The following is a 23,917-nucleotide window of genomic DNA, read 5'->3' as shown; positions in this document are numbered from 1 at the left end:
CGACATCTGGCACAGTGCGAACAAGGTACTATGCAGGTTGCGAAGTGCTACGCGTAGCTCGCGTAGTGCGAACTGCACTTTGCGTAGCTTCGCGAAGTGCTACTTCGCGAACTACGCCCAGGGTTACTCTTAAGCCCTCATGTTCTCTCAGTTTAATCCGATCCCTTACATGCAGCGAGGAGACCCCATGGTGGGGCCTTAGAGCACCCAAGCCCCAGCAGAGGCCCAGGTAACAATCAGAATTATCACAAGTGTGATGCTATCAGAGATCATTGACTGTAAACTGGGTCAAGCTCGGGCCATGGCTGGATCCTAATGAGGCCAAATAAAGATCCTGGCTTTCTCTCATTCAGTAAGTCTCTTTTGCACTTTGTTGCTCAAACCGTTCCCATTCTGAACTGGTTCGTCACCTCTATGACCGCCACCCTGCCTGGTCTTCCTGATACTTGGATGGTTTATTTCCCTCAGATCAGTCTCTTCTGCACTGTTGCATTTTCTCAGATGGGGCAAGCAGAGCTGGATGGTTCTCTCTGTGGCATTCCTATACCTCTCCAGCCAGTCCCATACATTTGCAGGGTCGTCGAAGAAGAACGATCAGTCATTCACTATGATTTTTTAGGTGTGCTAGAAAAAGAACATGTGCTATATGCCCTGTTCCTTATGCGATCTTGTGACTCCCAAGAGTGAGGCTTTCTTGTGCTGTTCTGAAAATGTATAGTCAGGAAAGAGAGCTACTGAGCTGTTCTCCACTTGTAGTTGGCTAAGGGAGCATGCCCTACTCACGAGGGCATATTTGTCTCTGTAGTTTATTGAATGAGCCACCACAGGCCTCGGCAATGCTACCAGCTGAAGCCTCACCTTAACTCTTTCCAGGGCTAAGAAGTGAGGGGTCCTTAGGAGCCACTCTTTCAAGAAATCACTTTTCCAAGAGTGACACCATATCATTGTCTTCTCCTTCAGGAAGGCCCACCACTCTCTCTGATGTTGTTGCACTTATTTCAGCCTTCTGAATCCTTCGTCCTTTTATCCAGTTGGTTAACCTTGTCTTAGACGACAGCCAGCAGAACTGTCAGGCCTTCTACCAGGGGGGATCAAACACACTTCCTATGGAGGTACACCAGCATACTAGACTACAGGTAGTGTGTACAGAAGAGAAGAAAATTAACTTATCTATGATAGATAAGTCTTAGGTTGGATATAATAGATAGTGGGGAAATTCCTCAAATTTGAAGAGTTGCCCTCACATTGCCCATTAAGCTGTCATGCTTCATCATAGGGTGTTTTTGCTCCTTGTGGGGTTGGCGCTGCAGTCCCCCACTGGCCTCGCGAGAGGGCTCTGCAGTGGAGGTCTTTTAAAAGGAAAAAGCCATAGTGGTGAGTGCGGGTGTGTGGGGTAAGCGCAAGGGTGAGGTAAAAATGTTGCGATGGTACCCAAAAAGGTAATTTATTCTTTGTTGAAGCAAGGAACTTTAGACCTTCCACTAATGAGGAGTTTAAGCTTGGTTCTCAGGAAGTGAATAGTGATAAAGGTCATAGGGTCGACATGTTTTACACCCTTTTGGTCCAAACCAGTTCCTTGGCATTTCTTCAGGACCATAAAGAGAAAAGTTGGGTGTACATAAAGAAACAGGGTTCACCGACAGATGTATGCTCTGTTAGACAAACCTTAGTCAGGCTTGTGGTGGTGTTATCATTGAACAGTATTTCGCAAACACCTCAAAGAAAATATCCAACCCCAGTAGATGGAGTGGAGGCCTTTACGGGGGAGAGCAGGCATACCTGAGGGTTACAGGGATCCTCGATGGTGTGTAGCTATCGCACGTACCCATGTCTGCTGCCGCTGGACGAGGGAATATCTGGGCATTTCACATTACAAGACAAATCTGGTCCTGGGTTGCTTGTGTTCTGGTTCTGGGAGGGCCTGGCTGGGCAGTTTGGGCAAGCCTGTTCTGACTGGAAAAGGGTCAAGACTGATTTGCATATAGCTGGATCCAAACTGAGGTAGCATGGTGGGCAAAAAAGAATGGATTGGGATGGGGCCCAGAGCAATTGCCAGTGGATGAGGTTAATTCAAGCACTCCATCCATCACCTTGTTGTTTTTGCATTTGACGGCCTAAGTAAGCCAGTTATGCTCAAAAGTGGGTCCCTGGCTCAATGTGCAACTGAAACCAAGCTATCCCTGGTTGAGGAGCCCTAACTAGGGAAAAACTGGCCTTCGGTTGCTTGTCTTCCGTTTCAGGGATGACCTGGTTTGGCAGTTGGGCTGGACTGTTCCCATGAGGAGCAGGGTCAAGACTGATTTGCACATACCTGGGTCAAAACTGAAGTGGCATAGCAGGTAAAATAAAACGGGTTGGGATGCAGCCCGAGTGATTGCCAGAGGCTGGGATTAATTCAATCATTCCATCCATTATCTTGTTGTTTTTGCATTTAATACAGCACTGAGACACATAACTAACAATGAGAATAAAATTAACATATCGAACATACTAGAAATTCACTTATTGCAGTTACCGCCTAACATCTACATCTATGTGCTACACTATGAGAGCATGGAGTAGATTAACTTGCATCTAGAGTTTCTTGAGATAACAATGTACTACATACCAGTATAAAGCCAAGTGCTGTGGTTATCAGGAGGGCTGGAAGTAGTGTTCTGAAAGAAAACCCACAACAGCTGGCTCAGCTTTTCTCCTTCCAACACCTTATCAGCATTCAGCATGGGCAGAGTCTACCAGGAGAATTTCGCACTGCATCTGGTGTAGTTATCTGGGGTGAAGACCTCTTCAATTTGATGTTGATTTCAGAGGGTTTCTACATTAAATTGACCCCTCTTACCTTTTCTAAGGAATGTATTGACATAATCATATACATTAGATGTTTGTACCAATAAGGTACACAGTATGTCAATACAAACTACACTGTTTTAGTTATAACTGTTATTTGACCTTGGAAAAGGCAGCTGTCTCAGACTGCTGTCGCACAAGGAATGTTTATTTGTGTCACTACTGGGAGGATAGGACATTACTATTAGCAGATTTAGCATCCTTTTTATCTCACTTTCGAGTGGATATGACATATTTTGTACGTTTGTCAAAATGATATGACAAATTTACGCGCAAAATGAGACGCATGTACTTTCCCCAGAAAAGTAAGGGCCACCATATTTTAAAATGTAAGGAAATCAAATGTTGTTAAGAACAACAAAAGAGTGAGGGAGGAAAAGGATCGCTGGCCACTCTCAATACCCCAGGTAAATGCAATCAAATCAACGAAAGAGTGTGTCTTGAATCTATCAATAGAGCACTATTGTAGAATTCAAGTTGGTTTCGTTAGAAAACCCTCACTCGCCAACCTGGTTGGTCACATGCTTCATCATCGGGCCCCACCGGGAGAGGCCGAATGCCACCCCGGTGTGCTTCGACGCCAGAATTACTGCGGAGCTGGTGATGTGAATGGTGTATGGTGATAGTTAAAAATGTCTTATTTGTGTCAACAAAATAAACTTTAATGGAAGCCAAACAGACATATATAAAAACAAGATGTAGGACGTATGGACTGAATAGATTGTTCAGCCAAGTCACTTATGGTGTTTATTTCTTTATCGACTAGAGGGCGAGCAAACACAAACTGGAGCACGAGCAAAGAGGGTGGGGAAAGGGGGTGGGGTTTATGGGCCAGTGCTTAATTTGTAACAAATATAAGTGCCAGTGCTTTCATTTGTAAAAAATTAAGTGAAAGGGCTCTCGTCAGGAGGTTACTGCAGCTTGCACTACAGATTGCCCCTGCCAGCACTGCCAGTGACGTTAACATCACAACTACTAACCATCAAACTCCTTACAAGAGTGAGACAATTTCAGGCCCCCAAAGCTATAAGAATGGCTTGGGCAGCCGGTAATAGTCATTTTTGACATATATTGAATTAATAACTAACTGTTGTTGTGGTCATCTCTAAATTGGCCAGACAGCGCCACCATGTGGCAGACTGTCACAAGCACCAGTGCTGATAATTAAGTGCTGTGTGGAGCACCGGAAACCACCGGCTCAAATTAAGCAGGGTGGGCAAGACTAAGTTAGAGGGGTCTCTAGAAATACCACAGGCACACACTGATGTAAGGTTTAGATGGGTGAACAAGACCAACCTCATCCCTCTTCTGGTTCTTGCTCGTTCTCCCATTTCTCTTGTACTTTAACTTTCTCTTCACTCTTGCATTGTCTGTCTCGCATACTCTATCCTTTCATACCCTGTCAAGCTTTTTCTTTCCTCGTTTATACTACCTGTCTCTTTCTGTTTTCGGTACTATGTGCTTCTTTCCAAAACTTTCTGAGCGGGACTAGGTGCGTATTACATCTAACTTGCCCACTCTCAGGCAGTGGAGCCGAATCCGTTCTCAGTCGCCACGTGCTTAAAGTACCTCACTTACCCACAACCGAAAAATACCAACCAAATTTGTAATCGAAAAGTCAATTTCCTGATCAAGCCAGCGCTGCGTGTCAGCTTTAAAGCAAACCTTAGAAACTCCATCTAATACACGAGTCTTGTTTGATAGTCTACCTACCAGGAGAACATTTTTTAACCGTGGTGATTCTAAACTTCCGCACCTTTTTCGGACAGTGTAGTGGAGCCGAATCCGCCTTCAGTTTCTTCGTCACAATGTGAGAAACTTACACCAGCAGTCTACAACCGTAAAATCCCAAATTTGTAATCGCAAAGTCAGTTTCCTAATCAAGCCAGCAACAGCATGCACATTTTAGCACCGGTTAATCGCAACTGACATAATGGCTGACACTGAAAGAGTGCAATGGTCCATGACAGTGTATTAAATTCATAGTTGCCAACATTTGAAAACAAGCATTTTTTTTTTTTAAACATAAATAAAAGTCCTTGTCATTTATAATGCCAATAGCTTAAACGCGCGTAAATGCGAGACCTATTGCACTGCAAATGCTTGTTCCTTTAGCTACTAACCACTTCAGATTTCAAGTCGTCAAGCTCCATCCCTCCTTCAAAAAAAAGCTAAACCATTTAATCAGATTAAGTTTTAGTTGAACCACTAATCTGTCCACAAACCTTCAGACCGACAGTCCAATTAACATATCTAAATTAAAAAAACATCCTCTCTTCCATATGATGCAATTATAATGTAATGAAGGCGGTGTCCTTGCTGCCTACTATGGGGCATATCAGCAACAACCGGCGATAATTATCGCTAAGCGCACTTAGCGCTAGGATAATTATCGCCAGCTAACGTGGATTTTTATCGCTGAGATAGCGTGCTGTTAGCAACGCTTATCTCAAAAGTGATAAAAATCCTAGCGCTAACTGCCAAACGTGAGATTATCGCTGGAAACCCAGCGATAATCACACAAAATGTGGCTTTAGCTTGTTGATATGGCCCCACAAACATAGCCATGATATCCACCTTCCATAGGATATCATGGCTAAGTCAGTCCTGAAGCAAGCGTAAGGAAAGTAGCGATAACAGGGGTTATCGCTACTTTTGCTGCCGCTATGCTTCATAACGTGGCGCTTGATGATAGGAGAAATATCGCTTAGCCACATTTCTCCTGTCATGTCGGGTCAGGAACGCCCACTTTGCATCTCATTATAGATGCAAAGCTGGGCGTTAAGAATTTGTGCGCTAATGCAAGGTTTCACGCATTAGAGTGACCTTGCTAATTAGGCGATAAAATTATCGCAGCTTTTCGGCCGAAACCAGACGCAAAAGTGGCGATAATTTTCTATCGCCGCCTTGTAGATATGCCCCTATGTAGCACTGATACCCATTTCTTGCAGAGCAGTTAACGCAGCATTTCAACCAGGCGTGCACAATTCTGGTACCCCAGCACGATTTTTTCATCCTCATGATCACTGTGTACCCGACAAGAAACTGATATCAAATTCCACAGGTTCCCATCCAGCATCTCATTCTCCAGACCCAAAAATGTCAAAACATCGAACCACGGGTTGGTACCTGTCAGTTGGCCCTCATTAGAGGAACTCCAGATGTTCTCATCGAGTCCTGATTAACCTGCAGCTGTCATTCTTGCCACTGCCCACTGACTTCAATACTCTAAACAAAAAGTCACTGAGAGAAGGGATACCTCACGTGCATGTCTTTAATTGCCCACTAACAGTTAAGTAAAATAGAAGACATTATACAGTGAACCATTTACTGAATACTACCAAGCTTTTATTTCCCCAAAAAAATATCAACTGGATCAAATAATTGGAGGCAAATCCTGAATTAATATGGTATTTGCCAGCCCAAGATTTGTCGCACATGAAAGGCATGCACTGCTGAAGGTATTTTCGTATGCTTTTGAAAGGTCCATTCAGACATGGCTCCTGCTTAAGAAACCTTTGAAAGGATACCCTAGTAATCCAATGATTGCAGCCACTAATGCGTTTGTGTTCATATCAGCCATCCTTAAATGGATTATTATAAAGCATAAAAAATTCACTGAAAGATGGCTGCCACGGGTGCATGTATTTGTTCTGGTCCATCTGTGGGTAAAAAACATGCATTGGCACAGATAATAGGTTTCACTGGAGGGATCAGTAGGCTTTGCAGAAGTTTGTTAGAATAAGTCACGGATGAACTTTGGACTCAAATGTGATTTTTTTTTTAATCAAAGTCCATATATTCAACTACTACTCCTTGTGGAACAATTTTAATGGGAAGCAAGCAACCCTAAAAAATGAAAGACCTGAAATGTGCAAACGTAATTTGGGGCATGGTATCTGTATTATGACTTTGTATATGTTTACTATGTGATGTCTTTTCATAGATTTAAGCTATGGTTTATCACATTTTCAGGTTCATGCATATTGGAAGAGAAAGAACTTATCAAGAATAACATAAAGCTAAGTCCAGCGTTTGCAAAAACAGTGTATGCAACTGACAATCAACTTATTGCATTTACTTGTGAAGAAGGATACGAGAAACACACACGCTCAAGTGACTTCTCTCAAGTATGTGATGCCGGGATCATTGCATACCCCACCTGTGTCAAAGTAAGTACAGACTTAAAAAAAATATATGATTGCTGTTCTAAAATCTGTTAACCTCAATGTGGTGCGACTGAAAACAAAGTAATGACTTATTCAGCGGCAGCTCCTTCGCTAAGGCGGAGAAGCGTCTCCCCACTGCTCTCTGAGCAGTTCAAAAAGGAAAAATAAAATTATAATAAGGCAGTGTTATTTTAATTTCATTTTTCCGTACTGGCTTAGATGTGGTGCGGGGCTGGGCTGACCAGAGCAGGGGGAGGAGTGGTGGGCACTCTCTAAGTGTGCATGACGGTTTGGCCGGTCGTCTTGTGCCAGCCAAACAGTCATGCACACTTACCTAGCTGTATTGCTTAGCCGGGTGGATAACATACAAAAGCTCCCACCTCCTGTCTGAGTGCCTAACAAGGCCACTCAGACCAATCACGACGCTGCTGTCCTGCTGGTGACAGCAGCGTCATGATTGGCTTGGTGAGTCAGGAGTCTATGTGCTTCTGTGCTGCTGGCAGTCAGAAAAGAACGGAGAGAGGCAGTGGCGGGAGTACCCAGGTAGCGCTGTATATTTTTTTTCATTCCTCCCCCTATGTCTGCCCCACCCCACCACCCGCGTTCACTAGCAGCCGCTACTGATTTTATTAGTAGGAGATCATTTATTGAGTGGCGTTTATACAATGCTAACGTCATATCAACAGAATTCTTCCATTCTCTGAAGGGCTTCTTCGAAGTTGGAAGTATAAATTGCAACATCATGTGTATAAGCGGTACTGTTGACTTAACAACCTATGCATCTACAAGGTATAATCACCTGAGCCACTTTCCTCAGTAATGGATTCATACAGATAACCTGTAATGTAGGAGACAACGGGCATCCCTGATATGTAGGTCACTAGATTTATATATTCAATGTCAATTACCCATTGATCAGAATTTTAATCTTTTAATCTGAGTATTTCGTTTCAACCCAGATTATAAAGACTGGTTGAATATTCATCCTGTAAATCTCCTCCCACTGAAACCAACATGAAACTCAATGGAGTACTTTTTTTGCATCTAATAATCAAATCGCAATTGGATTTTGCACTCATTCAATCAGACTTGTAGCTTGGGAGGCGTTGTCTTGCCCTACTACAAATCCATGTTGATACGAAGAAGACACTTCCTTTAGCCAGACTTCTAGTCTCTTATTTAGAGTTTGTGATTACATTTTAGAATATAAATTTAAGGAAGTTAGAGATTGTGGATTCATTCCATATTTTTTACGCCTGTCCTTTATTCAAACATTTTTGTCTTGTTTTTGGGTCCTTGTGTAATTTTGTACTAACTGTAGTAATGTTGCAGAATTTCCAGCATTTTATATTATGATTGTTACATGAAATACCCGAGATTACGCAATTACACCCCAACCCATAATAAGATCATGGGAAAAATCTGAACAAGCTGAATGCATGTGGCTGCTGTGCATGTCATGCGTGACTTAGCCACAATTTTTGTGGTACCTCCCCATGCCACAAAATGGACAAGATGATATATTTCATGCTAAAAAACAACGCAAAAGTGCCAGATTGCAATTTTACGTATTAATACGTTCTTTTTGGAGCATTAATCGTAATTTCGGCAAAGGAAATATATGTGAATTTCATACAAGTTCTAATTTGTTTTAATAAAAAAAAATAGATGTATTTCTTGTACAAGAATTGTGTACAGTTCAGATAGGATCCAGTGAATGCCTGAGGTCCCACTGAATATATTGCCCCTCTATCTAACATCCAATTTAGACTGTGCTGCAGTTAATTATCCTATACAGCATGCAGCTAGCCATCTCTTGTCAGAACACCTGTACAGGGCCACGGGGCATGCATGGGCTACTGGGCCCAACTGTGAGGGTGGAGGCTTTTTACTACTGATGTCCCAGGGCCCAACCTGCTAAGGGGGTCAAAGCAACTGGGCCATGTGCCCCTTCTGCACTTGACTCTCAGTAGTAAACGTAGTCCAGCAGTCCAAGGGTTCTAGGGGTTGTGTGAGGGGGAGGTTGTGAATAAAGATTAGTGGACACTGGCTCACAACTCAAAATTCGTACAGCAGCAGCACTAAATCATTTACCAGCAAAATACTCACTTTTATATCAAAGATAAGTATTTTATTTCTATTGCCTACCACACAAATGAAGGAAACAACATACACAATTACACAGTCCTCCCCTGAGGTCGGGGCTCCAGTGTCTCTCTGGTGGTTCCCTGTCCCATACACTCCTCGTGTTAGTGAGCATGGTTATTCCCCATTTACTATTGGTACAATCAATGGTATTCCCCACTAGTAGTGTATTGTAGTTCCTATAGTACCCCTGCAGGACCAGAGCTTTTGGATATCATACACTGTGGGTCAGGTGGTAGACTCACTCTGTGCACCCCCACCGCGTATGTTAGCCTTGTTTGCATTAGCTAGCTCACAGTGCCACTAGAATCTCCTTCTATCAGAGAGATTCAACAAAACTTGATTCCTCAGACTCGTGGAAACAATATACTACTTTTCACCCAGTCACTCGTGCTTGCTCATTTTGTCTCAGAGAGATACACAGAAGAAACAGTTGAGCGTGTTTACAATAAGAATTTATTGTACTATTGTTCTTCTAGTGTGAAATATATGCGCTGCTACAGCTGCTGCACAGTGGCAGAGATATAGGATCAGCAGTACAGCGAATAAAAAGGAATAGTACAGTTCTATCATTTTGCAAAAGTCATGAACATATACATGAATATAAAATGCATTTATAAAATAAAGCACATACTCCTAAGATGCCTGTCTAGATGTACCTAAGTGTACTTAGCATGTGTGTAGGTCTAAAAGAGACTTAGCCTAAGAGCCAAGAATCCCACTAGGATTTAGTCGAACCCCATTACCTTAATAATGAAAGTGAGGGACTTCGTCCTGGTCTCGATTTGGACACCCCGCAAGGGATGGTTAGACCACTGTCAGCGGGAGCGACTGCATGTTGGAGTTTCAGCATCTCTGGTCAGTGTGTCGGCCTTGAAGTCTCGGTTCCCTCCAACTACTGATAGCAAGAGGTGCTGTATTTATACAGTCCTTGTGCGTGTGTTAGCCATTGTTTAGTATGAGGATGACGTCGGGGATTCAACCTTGTGCGTAGATAGGAGAGTTGAAGTATACCCCCTGGGTAGTGTTCTCATAAATTATTCATATGTGCTAAGGATGACGTCTTAGCAGTATTGATTGGGAAAAACCCTCCCTCTGCAAGGAACTAGGTGAAAGGTTTAGTCCATAAAAGGCGTCAATCCTTATAAGGCGTTCTGTCCCTATAAGGCGTTCTGTCCTTATTAGGAGTTATATCTTTATAAAACTCATTCATGTGAAATGTAGGGGAGATGATGTAGGAAAAGGGTACAATGTTCCCTGGACCTATATTAGAGTACCGATATGAAACATAACACCCACTCCTCCTAATACTCAACAATATTATTACACAATTGAGATACACATTTTACGAGGTGTCCGTGCATAAAACTATCAATAAGTCATTCAAAATGTTTTTAAAAACGTTAAAAATCATTTACAAAACAGTTTGAAAAACAAGGAGAGAAAAAATGTTCTCTTGAAATATGACTTTTGTTTTAAAGTCCTAAATGAGTTTGATCATACATGTTGAACTAGTGAAAGCGTACTTAGAAGGCCATGCTTTGTTATAGAAAGTGTCAATTTGAGGAATTTTGTTGAAATGAAAGGGGGAAAAAAATCAGAACTCGTTTCCAGCACACGATGAGCCAGATTTAGATTAAATGCTGCCAACAGCAGGTGGAGAGGCAGCCGCTGCTGTAGTCGATACCTCAGTGCCAATGGTGGAGCTGAAATTCAACTCAGTTGTGAAGGGCACCTGCGGATCCTCGAGGAATGCATGTGTCAAGATGGGAATACACTGAGGACAGAGTCGAGCATGGGACCGCAGTGGTTCCATCCTGGAGTCTAAGTCCGCTGGCGTCTCCATTAGAAGTGTCAGCCAGATGCCCAACTCGCATTCTCCTCCGCAAAACAGGCATCGGAAAACAGGTATGATGCAGTCTTCAAAGACTGATCTGAACGATAGGAACCAAGAAGCACTTAGTTCTCGAAGGCGAGGTGCACCCAGATGTTGTACCATGCGCTCACGGTAATATCTCTCCAGGAGAGCCTTTGCTATTTCGCTGGTGGTTGGTCCGTCCATTGCGTAGCAGGTAAACGACAATCAGGATTCCAGCTATTGCGAGCTGGATCAGAGGTAGACCCCGGAAAATGCTTCTATATATGGAGTGTATAACGTTAGGAATAACTCAGAGGATTGTTTGAAAGGTGGTAAGGAATCCTGACCCTATGGTCTTAAATAGGTGTACAATACCACTCGTATCTGACATATTAAAGATACGACTCCCCATTTCTATGAAATGTAGGGAGCAGTTTGTACGTATAAGCGCCTGTATCTCTGTTGAGGTCCTTGCGATTTGAAGTTAAAAGGTTTCTCAAGCAGAGATTAAGGGTACAGTCTGCTGTACAAGCATGGCTTTCATTCTGCTCAAAGCATCAAACTGTATAAAAGAAACATTCAGTGAAGTCCATAGAGGCGCCTCCCTGACTGTATTTGTCGGAGGAAACAGTACTTGCATACAGCAAGTAACCCTGGTGTTCACGGTGACCAGATAGGCGATGCCCGGAAGCATGCCACAGCAACCTTGATCATTCAGCGTCAAGTAACTCCAATTCAAAAGTAACTTGAACACTGGCATGATCACTACAGCTGGAGTTCTTTTCATGTGGCAAGACAGATTCGCTATTGAACGATTACATGCTCCGTGCAAAACAATATCTTGGCACATGAGAGAACCGCTTAAAGCGTTCTTGCAGTTTGTACCATTAAGAAACACTTCTCGATCCCCACTTCGGCATCGAAATCTATATGGTAATTCCCAGGATTCCTTAATGTATTCTTTACCCAATTTTTCATATCTGCCTGCCTGCTTTTGCTCAAGGCAATAGTGAAACTGAAAGGTCGTAACCAGGAGAGTGATATGGCTGTGAAGTAGCCATTCTGTTGATGGTGATTCCGCCACTGTGAATGGTAGCCTATCCAGTTTTTCAATTTGCAGCATTGTATATTTAGCTCCCCTTTGTGCCATTTTTATCTGTGTTAGATTGTATTCTGAAAACAGAGACGTACTGTTTATAAAACGCCAGGGCACAAAGCCTGCACGCAAAAATTGCAGCGTCCAGCTCAATAGCATAATAGAACGTAACTGAGATTGGCCGTGTTGTAATATGGCTAAATACTGTTCCAGTATGTCAATAGCAAAAGATACAATGTTGCCCAATGAATATATCCTGGAGGTTTAAGTTGTTAACCCATTATCTACCACAGCTAAAGCTTTTTCTAAGTTTATACGGTCTATTTCCCGTATTCTCTCTGTGGCTTCTTGTTGGGAAATCTTCCAGTTTTCATTATAGGTAGCATAAATGGCTGCATATATGAAACGTTTTTGACGTTGTTTCCTGGGTTCTTGTAAAAAGTCCGTAAGATCCAAGTCATGTGTGAGTAAAGATAAGTGTTGTTTCACTTCTGCAAGTGTAGAGGTTTCTAGCCAATCGAGGCACAACTTTCCAACACTATAGGATGTCACTACCCCTGGATGTTCTCTCTGTACATAACGTGGTTCTGGCCTATGGATACTGAGTCCCTCAGTGATCTTCAGGAATCGCTTCTGACATGTGTTCGTGTCTAAGGGCCAGACCACCCACTCTTTCCAATTTGAGTCTGTTCTATTGTACTTTAGTATGTAATCCAATGTTGCCCCTTCTTTTGTAGCTGAATTCTGCCACCCCTGTGTTGGTGTTGGAAACCTAGGAGTGTTCAGGTCCTTGTTCTTGCCTAGTCCAAGACAGGATGTCTGTTGCACAGTATAATTTAAAAAGATCATCTGCTGTGGAATGAGGCATGCTCTAAATAGTGCCTATGTACCCAGGACTTGCCAGTCCCTCGAACCCCAAATTGATTTCGAGTCAATTTCGTCTCTCCATAGGTCGAAACCCTGTTTAGACAATCGGGCCAAAAAGGAAACAAAGTAAATCTGTTTAGTGTTTGTCAACATAATTTTCAGTGCTGATGTTGGTGCAACTTTATAGTAATATGAGGCTGGATCTGTGGTATTAAACCCTGAAAAGTATGAACATTTCTGTGCAAATGCTTGTGAACTACCTTTTGGTGGTGTTTGGCAATGTTCCCACTGATGGTACTCAAAACCATTCCTAGCTGAAATGGATTTGTGCAGGAAATGATGACCATAATGTTGGTAACAGTGCAATGTGTCACAATCTGAAGAACCCTCCAACATTTCATTATTAGAAAACGCAGCAGTTTTCTCTAAATCAGGCAACATGTTATTGATTGTTTCAGTGTCCCAATCATCAGAAAATGTACTTGAGGTAATGATATCACTTAATGAAATGTTCAATACATGATTAATTTTTAAAAGTTCGGTTGGGCTGACTATGTTAAAATCAACCTTGTCCCATACTATACCATCCGGTATAGGAAATGCTGTAATGTTCACTGATGACAAGTCTCTTTGTTTACGATGTGATGATGGATGTGGCTTCAGTAGGAGGTTGACCTTTTGGGCTGTGGAACCTTGTTGAAGATAGTGTCCATTAATAAGCATACTAAAAGTCAGTACTAAGCCTAGCCAGAAAAGAAAAACAATATCCCAGGAATTACCCAGAGTTCAATCCAAGGTGATACCAGGTATTTCTTTTGAAGAAAGAGAAAAAAGTTCTTGATTTGTTGCTTGAGTGGTATTTTGGCTGGTGTCGTTTCCGGCTCGCTTAGATCCATAGAAAACGTATCAAAGTTAATGGAATAGCCAGAGGCAGTTCGATCAATTTTAGGAATTGCATCGGGATTAGTTGAAATGTTATTTTCCTCTCGATGGGGCATGTTGATGTTGACTGCTCATTTTGAATTTGAATGTCTGGTTCAAGTGAAACAAGTTCCATAGCATTGTTTCTTAGTCCTTCATTTCTTACAGGTGGCTCTTCAAACGTGATGAGTCTTTCTGTTTGGTATCGGCCACATAGTGTGGTTTGATTAAGTCGATTGAGACAAATCTTTTCTCCTTTTTTCCGGCAAGAGGCGGGAGCAGCACTGTTCTTGTTCCGTGTACTGCAAGGACTGGTACAGGTTTTCTGTATAAAGGTCCAAATTCCCTTTTGTCCGCAATTTTCTCTCTGACCAGATCCCCGACTTTTGGGATCAAGACAGGTCTTGCCGTGACTACCTTGACTTCCTCAGTGGATGTCTGCTTTAGATGGCCACTGCATTGCTTTGTTTTGTCCTGGATTCATTTAGATCCTGTAAAACAGCCAAACGATCATGGATATCAAATGGTTTTTCATCCGCCACTGTGCCTTCACAATCAAGATCAGGTACCCACATGTGTGTCCCAAAGAGCACTTCATATGTAGTGATTCCCCCTAGAGAGTTTCTTGGCTGGTTGTTTAACGCCGGCTGCACCCCATAAAGGTGTGTGATGCAACTACCGCCCTTGCCTAATACCCTAGCTGTTAAAGATTGCTTTAAGTCCCGGTTTTTCATCTCCACCACCAAATTTCCCTCAGGATGGTACAGAGAGGAGTACTACAATGCTACGCCCATTCCTTCCATGGTCTCTCTAGAAGCCCGAGAGCTAAACGCAGGGCCGCGGTCAGAATGTAATGTGCTAACTGCGTATGTGCAGATAAAGACTCGCAAATCTTTTATAACAGTTCAAGTGTCAGCCGACCGCTGAGGCCATACCCATAGGATTCTTGAGCATGAGTCCACTGCAACCATATATTTGTAAGCCACCTCCGTTTGCAAGGGGCCGCAGTGGTCCAAGTACACACATGTGAGAGGTTTGTCTGATTTTAATAATGGCGTCTGCGCAGGTTTTGCTACCGTGGAGCCTTTCATCTGCTGACAGATGTCGCAATTCAAGACATAGTCTTTAGTTTGCTTAGGTAACCCTGGCCACCAATAGCGCTGTTTCAGTAAAGAAAAAGTCGCTGTAACGCCTGTGTGCGCAAAGCCCAAACCCTCATGTGCAGCTAGTCTTAAACCTTGCCTACGATCCATATTTGGGATTACTCTATCCCCCACTCCAGGAATTCGAGCATATGGAATGTTTTGTGCATCCAACTTGCAGGAGTATTTGAGTGGAAATGTTTTAGGTACTGCTGTGCTGCCTTTGCGTGAAGCGATGACAGCTACCATGATATCTTCGTCTATTTTTGTTTTCGAACGAGTGAGTGCAGCTATGGAAGCAGTGCGAATAGCCCCCTTTGCGGCTTCATCAGCCAATGAATTCCCTGCAACGTGAACGCCATCACGTTGATGACTCACTGTATGAATCACGTGAGTCCTCGGTAGCTCGGCTTTCAACTCTGCTACCTGTTCCCAGAGCATTTTATGCTTAGTTGTGCCACCTTTTGCATCTTTTAACCCGTTTTGTTCCCAAAGATGTAAGTACTCATTGTACGACTGTACACAGTAAAAGGAATCACACATGATTAGTGTTGGGAATTTGTGATCTGTATTTGCAAGTGCCAGTATCAGTGCTTTTAAGTCTGCCAACTGTGTTGTGCAGTCTCCTAGAGATTGTGTTTTTGTGCAACTAGGATGGAACTTGCCATCATGCATGCGACCTTTAATGATAGCACATTCCAAACTGTATTGCTGCTTACTTCCTACGGCCGGTTGCACAGATCTGTCAGTATGAATAATATATTCATACTGATCGAGGGGCAAGAGTACATTAGGTAGAGGATATTCTTGTTCGTATTGCTGGAATGCTTGTGTTTTTAAACTTGGATCAAATCTGTATTCAACGTCTGTTGCAGTAAGAGAATTTAGCCCATTGTATCCATCTTGGATGTAATGCTTTCGCATTTGGAATGTTGGCCTTTGTAACTGCTTCTAAAGCCGGTACCGGGGTTACGACAATAATGCGTTTCCCCTCAGCCAGTGCTCTTTCTCTTGCTACCGCAGTCTGAACAGGATTTTTTCTGTTGAAGTGAAACGCATTTCTGCATTTGTGTACAGGTGTCTTTTTTATGCGATTGGTACGGTTTCTCCTTCATTGTAGGCCAAATAAGTGTACCCGCATTGACCCGCAATTATACGGATCACCAAGTGGCATACGTTTACGAGTGTTTGGAATCAATCATGTCTTCCTGGAGTGAACAAACAATATTAGTATGTTCTTGTGTCCAATTTCTGGCTGAAAATTCAGGTTTTATTAAGTCGTAGAAAGATTTTACCCTTTGTGCATAATCTAAAATGTATGTTCTGCCAAAATTTAGGAATCCTAGTATTAATTGTAAATTTTTTAATGATTTTGGAGGCTGGAGCAGCCACACTTTTCTAAAAAGTTAGCTGCCAGACTTTTCCCTTCACTTGACAGTTCATATCCCAAAAATAGGACATTGAGGTAGGCTATTTTTATTTTTTAAAGTTAAATTTGTAGCCCTCAGTGGCAAATCCCATAATAATGCTTACCCTGGTCAAGTGCCTCTCTAAGTCATCGTCCATTAGATAAATATCATCCACATAGGACAACGCTTCTTCATCAAAATTTTGAAGTAACTCTCTTACTCTTGCTGAAAATACCCCGGGGATATTCTTTTATACCCTTGGGCGAGTCGACAAACTTGTCGCTGGGACCCTAATGCACTGAATGCGGTCAGATACCTGCTTTCAGGCGCTATATTTTGGCAGAACAATCCATTTGAGATATCAAGTGTTCTTTTCTATTTTTTGCGCACAATGTTATTCATTAATGAAGCACTATGTGCATTTTGGACAGCAAATGTCTTTGTGCATGAGTTTAAATGTCTGTAATCTAAAACTAGACGATATGTATCGTCAGGTTTAGAGACGGCAAACATAGAATTGTTCATTGAAGAGGTACATTTTTCAATGATCCCCTGGTATTCAAGTTGATCTAAGATCTCCCTGACCTGTTTTTTAGGTTCTTGCTTTATTGGATATTGCCTCTGAGCAATAGGTGAAATGTTTAATGGGATCACGTGGTAGGTTGAGTTCTCATCCCACCCAACGTGATTTTTGTACAATGCTGGAGCTTGGGCTACTGCCCACTCTTGTGGATATGTATGTTTAAGATGAACGGGAACGTGGTTCGAAAATGCATACTTTCTCCCATGAGGCACTCAATTACGAATGCTGGCGGCCAATCTTGTTCTGCTAACAGGATGTCATAACCAGATGATATGTTGTTCCAAAAAAGACATTTTACTTTCCTGGGCTTGTCCCCCTCTATCCGGAGTGTTATTTCATATAACTTATGTGAGATGCTCACACTGGTGTCTGGTGTTTCCACCGTGATGTAATCATTCAAGTCCGCTGTCACCAGAAATTTCTTCAGGTTCTGGCGAGCTATTGTTACTTCTACCGCACTGTCTAGCATCGTCAGAGCCCATTCCCTATTCTGAAGTTGTGTCCTCAGAATTCTGGGCATGTCTGATCTTCAGACCAGCAACTTTCTTTTTCTTAAATTGAGGTTTTGAGTTTTGCTTATCTTCTTTTTTAGAAGTAAAGTCTTGAGCGCTGCTTGTCTCTGAACTGTGTGCTCTCCTCTCTGTGTTCTGACCGCCCTTCAGTTTTCCTAATATTATCCCTATTCCTAAGGTTGTACCTCTTTTCAGAGGACTCCTGTGGAGGAAACCTTCCTCAGGATTGAGATCTCTTTGTTTTTATAGTTTTGTTTTTTATTATCCCACTTCTTTTTAGAAGAAGTAGGTCTCTGCTTAGAAGTGTCGTTTCGGGACTCCCCATTAGTTGAGGTTTTAAAGCTTTTCCCCCCAAACTATCCCTGCCTAATTCTGCATATGCAGTTTCAATTATTTTGGGCAGTTCATTCTCCTGTTCTAATGGAGATAACTCCCGTAGGCGTTGGCGGATTGCCACTGATGCTGCTTCCCCTTTAATGTTAGCTAGTATTATGGCTGATACCTGGTCGTAGTTATTTAAAAACTTCATCCCTAAGTTTAGGGCAGGCTCTGCTCTGTACTCATTTTGTATTTGTCTTAATACATCTGGTATTACTGCTAATGAAGGAATACCATGAGTCCTGGTATATATGGCAGCAAAGACTGTACCATAAGAGATACAATCCTCTAACTCATTAACCGCGGCGCAAATTCCACCTCGGTGCGGGAGTTTCATTGAGTGGCCGGGGCCGCGTCGGCAAACGGACATGCGCAGCACTACCGAGGTAGTGCTTGCTACGGCCGTTGGCCGATGCGCGCACGCAACGGGTTAACTGTTGTGTAATCTCCATGGGCAAGCACATTGTTAACATTCTGTGTTTTTCAAATTGTGTTGTATTCAGGAATACTGTTTCTAACTGGGTTATTTTCTGAGCTACCCAGAAAGGAATTTGTTCATGTTTTGTGGGCAATTTACCCATTACCGCGTGTAATGTTTGTGGAGTAATTTTAGTAGATGTGCTCTGTGTGGGAGCTGCATTTGGTATAATTACTGTTGGTTGGACCGCTAGTGTCCTCATGAGGAATTGTGTCTGTTTCTGTAAAGTTTAATCAACTCTTTGTGTTGAACAAGCAGTTCATCACGTGGCATTGTGTCAATGTCAGGATGTGGTGCATTGGTCGCTAATATCAGCTATGTTGCTCCTCGTCTTCCTAAAGGACCAAGTCTTGTTCTTGTTCTTGAGTGGAGTAGGGCGCCATTAAACCAGAAAATATGATCCTGGTAGGTAAGCAGAATTTCAATCTCCTCAAATGGAGTGTAGACCACTGGGACTTCTTCATGTGTGTAATAATGAAAAGTTTTTGTTATAGCATTTGCTGCTGGGAATGTAACCCACAAGTAGAATACCTCTGTTTAGAAATCTTTATGTGCCTCTATCACAAATATTACTACACCTCCTCTGGGTATTAACCCATTTTTGAGTAGTTTAACTGTCAGAGTGTGTCTTACATTGGGTGCAATATGTATTGCATTGGCATCTTCCTCACCTTCTGAGTGATTAAGTGCCTGGTCTATTGGGTTTGAATCTCCGTTTACGGTAGTCATTGTGTTTAAAACACTGAATAACTGTCCAAGGAAATTAAGATAAGGTGTTTATGCACAATTTTGGGAAAAATGTCCTTCAAGCTTGATTAACCAACAGCCAATAAATAGGATATCTCGCCTACTCAGCTGTGGCTGAGTTTTTGTGCCCACTCACTCCAGACGTCTCTGTTTTTTGTGAGTAGGGGTCTCTGAGAATAAGCGTGACTGAGCTACTCAGATTCTACTGTTAAATAAGTACCAAACCAAATGTTGGTGGCGCCATGTAGTGTAGTTCCTATAGTACCCCTGCAGGACCTGCGCTTTTGGATAACATACACTGTGAGTCGGGTGGTAGACTGACTCTGAGCAACCCCACCGTGTATGTTAGCCTTGTTTGCATTAGCTAGCTCACAGTGCCACTAGAATCTCCTTCTATCAGAGAGATTAGTTTTTGGCAACCTCAGAACACAACAAACCCTGATTCCTCAGACTCAGAGAAACAATATACTACTTTTCACCCAGTCACTCGTGCTTGCTCATTTTGTCTCAGAGAGATACACAGAAGAAACAGTCGAGCGTGTTTACAAGACAATAAGAATTTATTGTACTGTTGTTCATCTAGTGTAAAATATATGCGCTGCTACAACTGTTGCACAGTGGCAGAGCTATAGGATCAGCAGTACACTGAATAAAAAGGAATAGTACAGTTCTACCATTTTGCAATAGTCATGAACATATACATGAATATAAAATGCATTTATAAAATAAAGCACATACTCCTAAGATGCCTGTCTAAATGTTCCTAAGTTTACCTAGCATGTGTGTAGGTGTAAAAGAGCCTAAGCCTAAGAGCCAAGAATCCCGCTAGGATTTAGTCGTACCCCATTACCTGACTAATGAGAGTGTGGGACTTCGTCCTGGTCTCGTATTGGACATCCCACAAGGGTTGGTTAGACCACTGTCAGCTGGAGCGACTGCATGTCAGAGCCTCAGCGTCTCTGGTCAGTTTGTCGGCCTTGAAGTCTCAGTTCCCTCCAACTACTGATAGCAGGAGGGGCTGTAATTATACAGTCCTTGTGCATGTGTTAGCCATTGTTTAGTATGAGGATGACGTCGGGATCAAACCTTGTGCGTAGATAGGAGAGGTTAAGTATACCCCCTGGGTAGTGTTCTCATAAATTATTCATATGTGCTGAGGATGAAGTCTTAGCAGTATTGATTGAGAAAAACCCTCCTTCTGCATGGAACTAGGTGAAAGGTTTAGTCCATAAAAGACGTCAATCCTTATAAAGTGTTCTGTCCATATAAGGCGTTCTGTCCTTATTAGGAGTTATGTTCTTATAAGGCTCGTTCTTAAAATTGGATCATGCACTATGAATATTGTATATGCACAATGGGAGCTAGGCAGGTTGCTTTTTGTATTTTTGTACTCTGTAAAATTCAACACCTGTGCAACAAGAAAAAGGCTTGTTCATGTGAAATGTAGGGGAGATGATGTAGGAAAAGGGTACGATGTTCCCTGGACCTATATAAGAGTACCGATATGAAACATAACAGTAGCATGTGTATCAAGAGTCCACTATGACTCTGATTTAAAGTCAATAGTAGTCCAGCATACAAGCTCAATGAAGCAACAAGTTTCCCCAGGGCCATCAGGTCCTGGAGTGCGCCCCATCTAAAGGCGCTCAAAAGCATCTCCAGTCCAAGTCAGATGAGTCAGCCGCACGCTGACTCAGTGGCTGCACTCTGCAAGTGCAGGCTCTCTCCAGTGAGATGAGCTTCTGCAGCAATTTGAGTTTTCCTGCAGCTTCTATTGCAGGGTAAGTGTTCATATGCTCCAGATGGGGGATTGGTTACGACAATCCTGTTCCTGGCCCCACATGTGTGTGATGATGCACCCACGGCGACCTCACTCATAAAACTGGTGCGAATCAGTCACAGTTTTTGTTGCTTCCAATGACCCACGGGTCACCACTGGTCTGGCCCAGTCAACACGGCACAGTTACTAATGGCAGCCTCTCCTGGCCTACGAGGTTGTTGCACTGCTACTGCACATGGCTTTAGCCCTTACCGCATGACAGTCTTTACCATGGCCATCTTCGCAGTGGCCCTTTCCTGGCAAACTGGTGTCGCTGAGGCAGTCCTGTACAAGGGCAGCAACGCAAACATGCAGCAGACCTTTCTTAACATCTCACACAGAGAGTGCACTGAACTGGGCTTTTCACTGGACCTTGCTCCCTCCAATGCTCTACTCTTCCTCACAGGGCAATCTGGTCTTGGCAAACATGCAGGTGCTGGTGCTCCGGGCTCTAGGTCAGGTAGCCTTGGATTCCCTGGGTGATATCTCCTCACCCAGTAGGGAGACTAGCAGGACTTGTCCCTCAGTTCTAGCCAAGGACAGAGGTCCTGCAGATCCTTCCCTCCCCCACAGCCCATCTCGGTGCTTGGCAGATGACAATTTATGAGGTCTCAAACTCCCCTTCTTACAGTCCATTTCCAGGCACCAAATATGATTTAGGGTTGGAGTCTTTGAAGTTTTAAGTTGGGGTTCTGCTTCTTTTGAAATGCATACTCTTCTGCATCCTCTTCCTCTTGAAAAGCAGCAGAAATACATCTGTAGCTGAAAGTCCCACAACACAGGGCATGGGAGTGACTAAAATTCACATTTGGATGTCAGCCACCGTGATATATACATCAAAAGCAAAGCCCAGGGCTCCTAGATCTACTCTTCATGATCAGCCTCATCTCCATCCTGAGATGTGCCCGACCCCTTCCTTGTAACCTATCACTGAATCAAAGAGCACTGTTTCAAGTGTATAGGGGAGGCATGGTCCTCCCAGTATGTGTACCACCCATTTACAGGAATGCAGCGAACCACAAATATGTCAATAGGAGCTCTCTACCTTCACTCCATGTTTCACCAAGCAGGCCTGGGTCTCCTAAAATAGAATCCAGGGCCCTCCATGTATAGTATGACAAACAGGTGCACATACACGCAGGGAATGTATACAGCATGCACGCAGTGCACAGCACTGTATTCTCCATGTACTATACCATTCAGAGTGCCACATGCATCCAGCACTTGTATTTGACATGTGCACACTGCCCAGCACTGTATACTTTATGTATTGTACCACTCATAGGCACACAAATACCCAGCATATGCACCTATCATGCACACACTGCATCCCGCATGTATTTTGCCACTCACAGGTACACAGACAGCTAGCAATGCATTTGTCCTGCATACACTCTAATCCTCATGTATCTTCATGTGTATCACTCACAGGTACACATACTCTCAGTCATATACTTATCCTGTATGCATTTCACAACACTACATCCTTCAGGTACCATACCACTCTTAGGCTCATGCACGTCCAGCTCATGCATACTTTATGCATGCCCTAGTCAGTTTGGCATTGTCCCTATATGGCACCCTCTCCAGGAACACACACCCCCATCGCAGATACACCACTTCTGCACTGTGTAGCACTTCACACCATCCTGATGTAGCAAAGGGTGAGTTAAGCACACAGCAGCGGAACTTTAAAAAGTTTGTGAGCCTGTAGGCCTCACTCCAGTGACAAAGGTTAAAAAGGACCTGTTCAATCCTACCGATCACTACACAGTGTGCTCCTACTACCACGCTCATGCCGTTTAACTTCTGGTAAAGGCAGTAGCCTTCCACCTCTGAGTGTAGCGCTTTGGGTCCAACAAGCCCGCAATCCATGTGACAGACGATCCGGCACACACATGATCCATGTTTGCCAATGACAACAAAAATCAGTATTAGGGACCCAGGCATCAGTACAGTTCAGCACTCTGGACAAGGGTGCATGCCTATTACCATGCATACTTGTCTGTCCCAACAGCTCTTAACATATTTTTCTGAGACCTCTGATGTTTCATTATATATTTGGGAGAAGAACCAGTACACATCCTCATTAATCTCCTGTGCCTGAGGCTATCTTTTGACATTTGACATTTCTATTGGCTCCAATATTTCACTGACTATCTTGTTCTTTATGCAGGTAGTTTACTCCCTGATCTTTCGCCATCCCTTTTATTTCTGTGGTATAGAAGCCAAATACAATGCTTTAACTTGGCCGCTACCACAAAAATAATAAAGTAATGGATGGTATGCATAAATTAATTTCACACTATGGCTGTCTATTTCTAGACTGCCATTTTTTGCACACAGTGCCATTCTAGGCAAAGACCCAGCAAATGCAAATTAGTCTTCGTCCTGCCCAAATAGAATCAGTCCAGCCCAGCCAGATCCCCTCCAGTTGTGAACACAAGCAAACCGAGATTGGTTACAACCAACCTAAATCTCATCAGTGAGGTATAGCTCGAGTCCTATGGCACAGTGAGCCCGGGACCCACATCTGGGCATACCCGTTCCATGCTCATTGTGCAACTGGAACCAAGCTGCACACGAATGATAGTCTGACATGGACCAAAACCAGTCTTGGGTGGCTTGTGTTTTGGTTCAAAGAGGACTTAGCTTGGCTGTTGAGGCTGGGCTGTTCCTGTTGAGGCAGGACCAAGTCTGATTTGCAAATAGTTGTGTCTAATATGAGGTGACATAGTGGGCAAATAAATGATGGCCTAAAATGTGTCTCAGAGTAATTACTACTGGCTAAGATTAATTGAAGCAATCCCTCTATCTCTTTTTTGTTAACTTGGTCCCTTATCAAGTACATCTGTTAGTAAAGTAAATTAGTGTTTCCCTGATTCTTTACTAATCATCTGGTATGTTGTTGAAAGAAATTCACTTATGATAGATGTAAAATTATTA

The 23,917-nt window shown here is 43.0% G+C and overlaps 1 protein-coding gene across 2 annotated transcripts in view; it reads left to right on the top strand.

Annotated features, from left to right (window-relative positions):
- LOC146833911 (complement factor H-like) overlaps positions 1-23,917 on the top strand; it is a 601,647-nt gene that overhangs the window by 535,791 nt on the left and 41,939 nt on the right. For both annotated transcript variants that reach the window (XM_085601821.1, XM_085601820.1), the window contains one exon: positions 6,823-7,019. In XM_085601821.1, coding sequence (XP_085457947.1) covers positions 6,823-7,019 — 197 coding nt within the window. The remainder of the gene's footprint in view (positions 1-6,822; positions 7,020-23,917) is intronic.

The sequence above is a fragment of the Triturus cristatus genome, chromosome 4_2, assembly GCF_964204655.1.
Source record: "Triturus cristatus chromosome 4_2, aTriCri1.1, whole genome shotgun sequence".
Lineage (NCBI taxonomy): Eukaryota > Metazoa > Chordata > Amphibia > Caudata > Salamandridae > Triturus > Triturus cristatus.
This window is presented reverse-complemented; position numbering and strand designations above follow the sequence as displayed.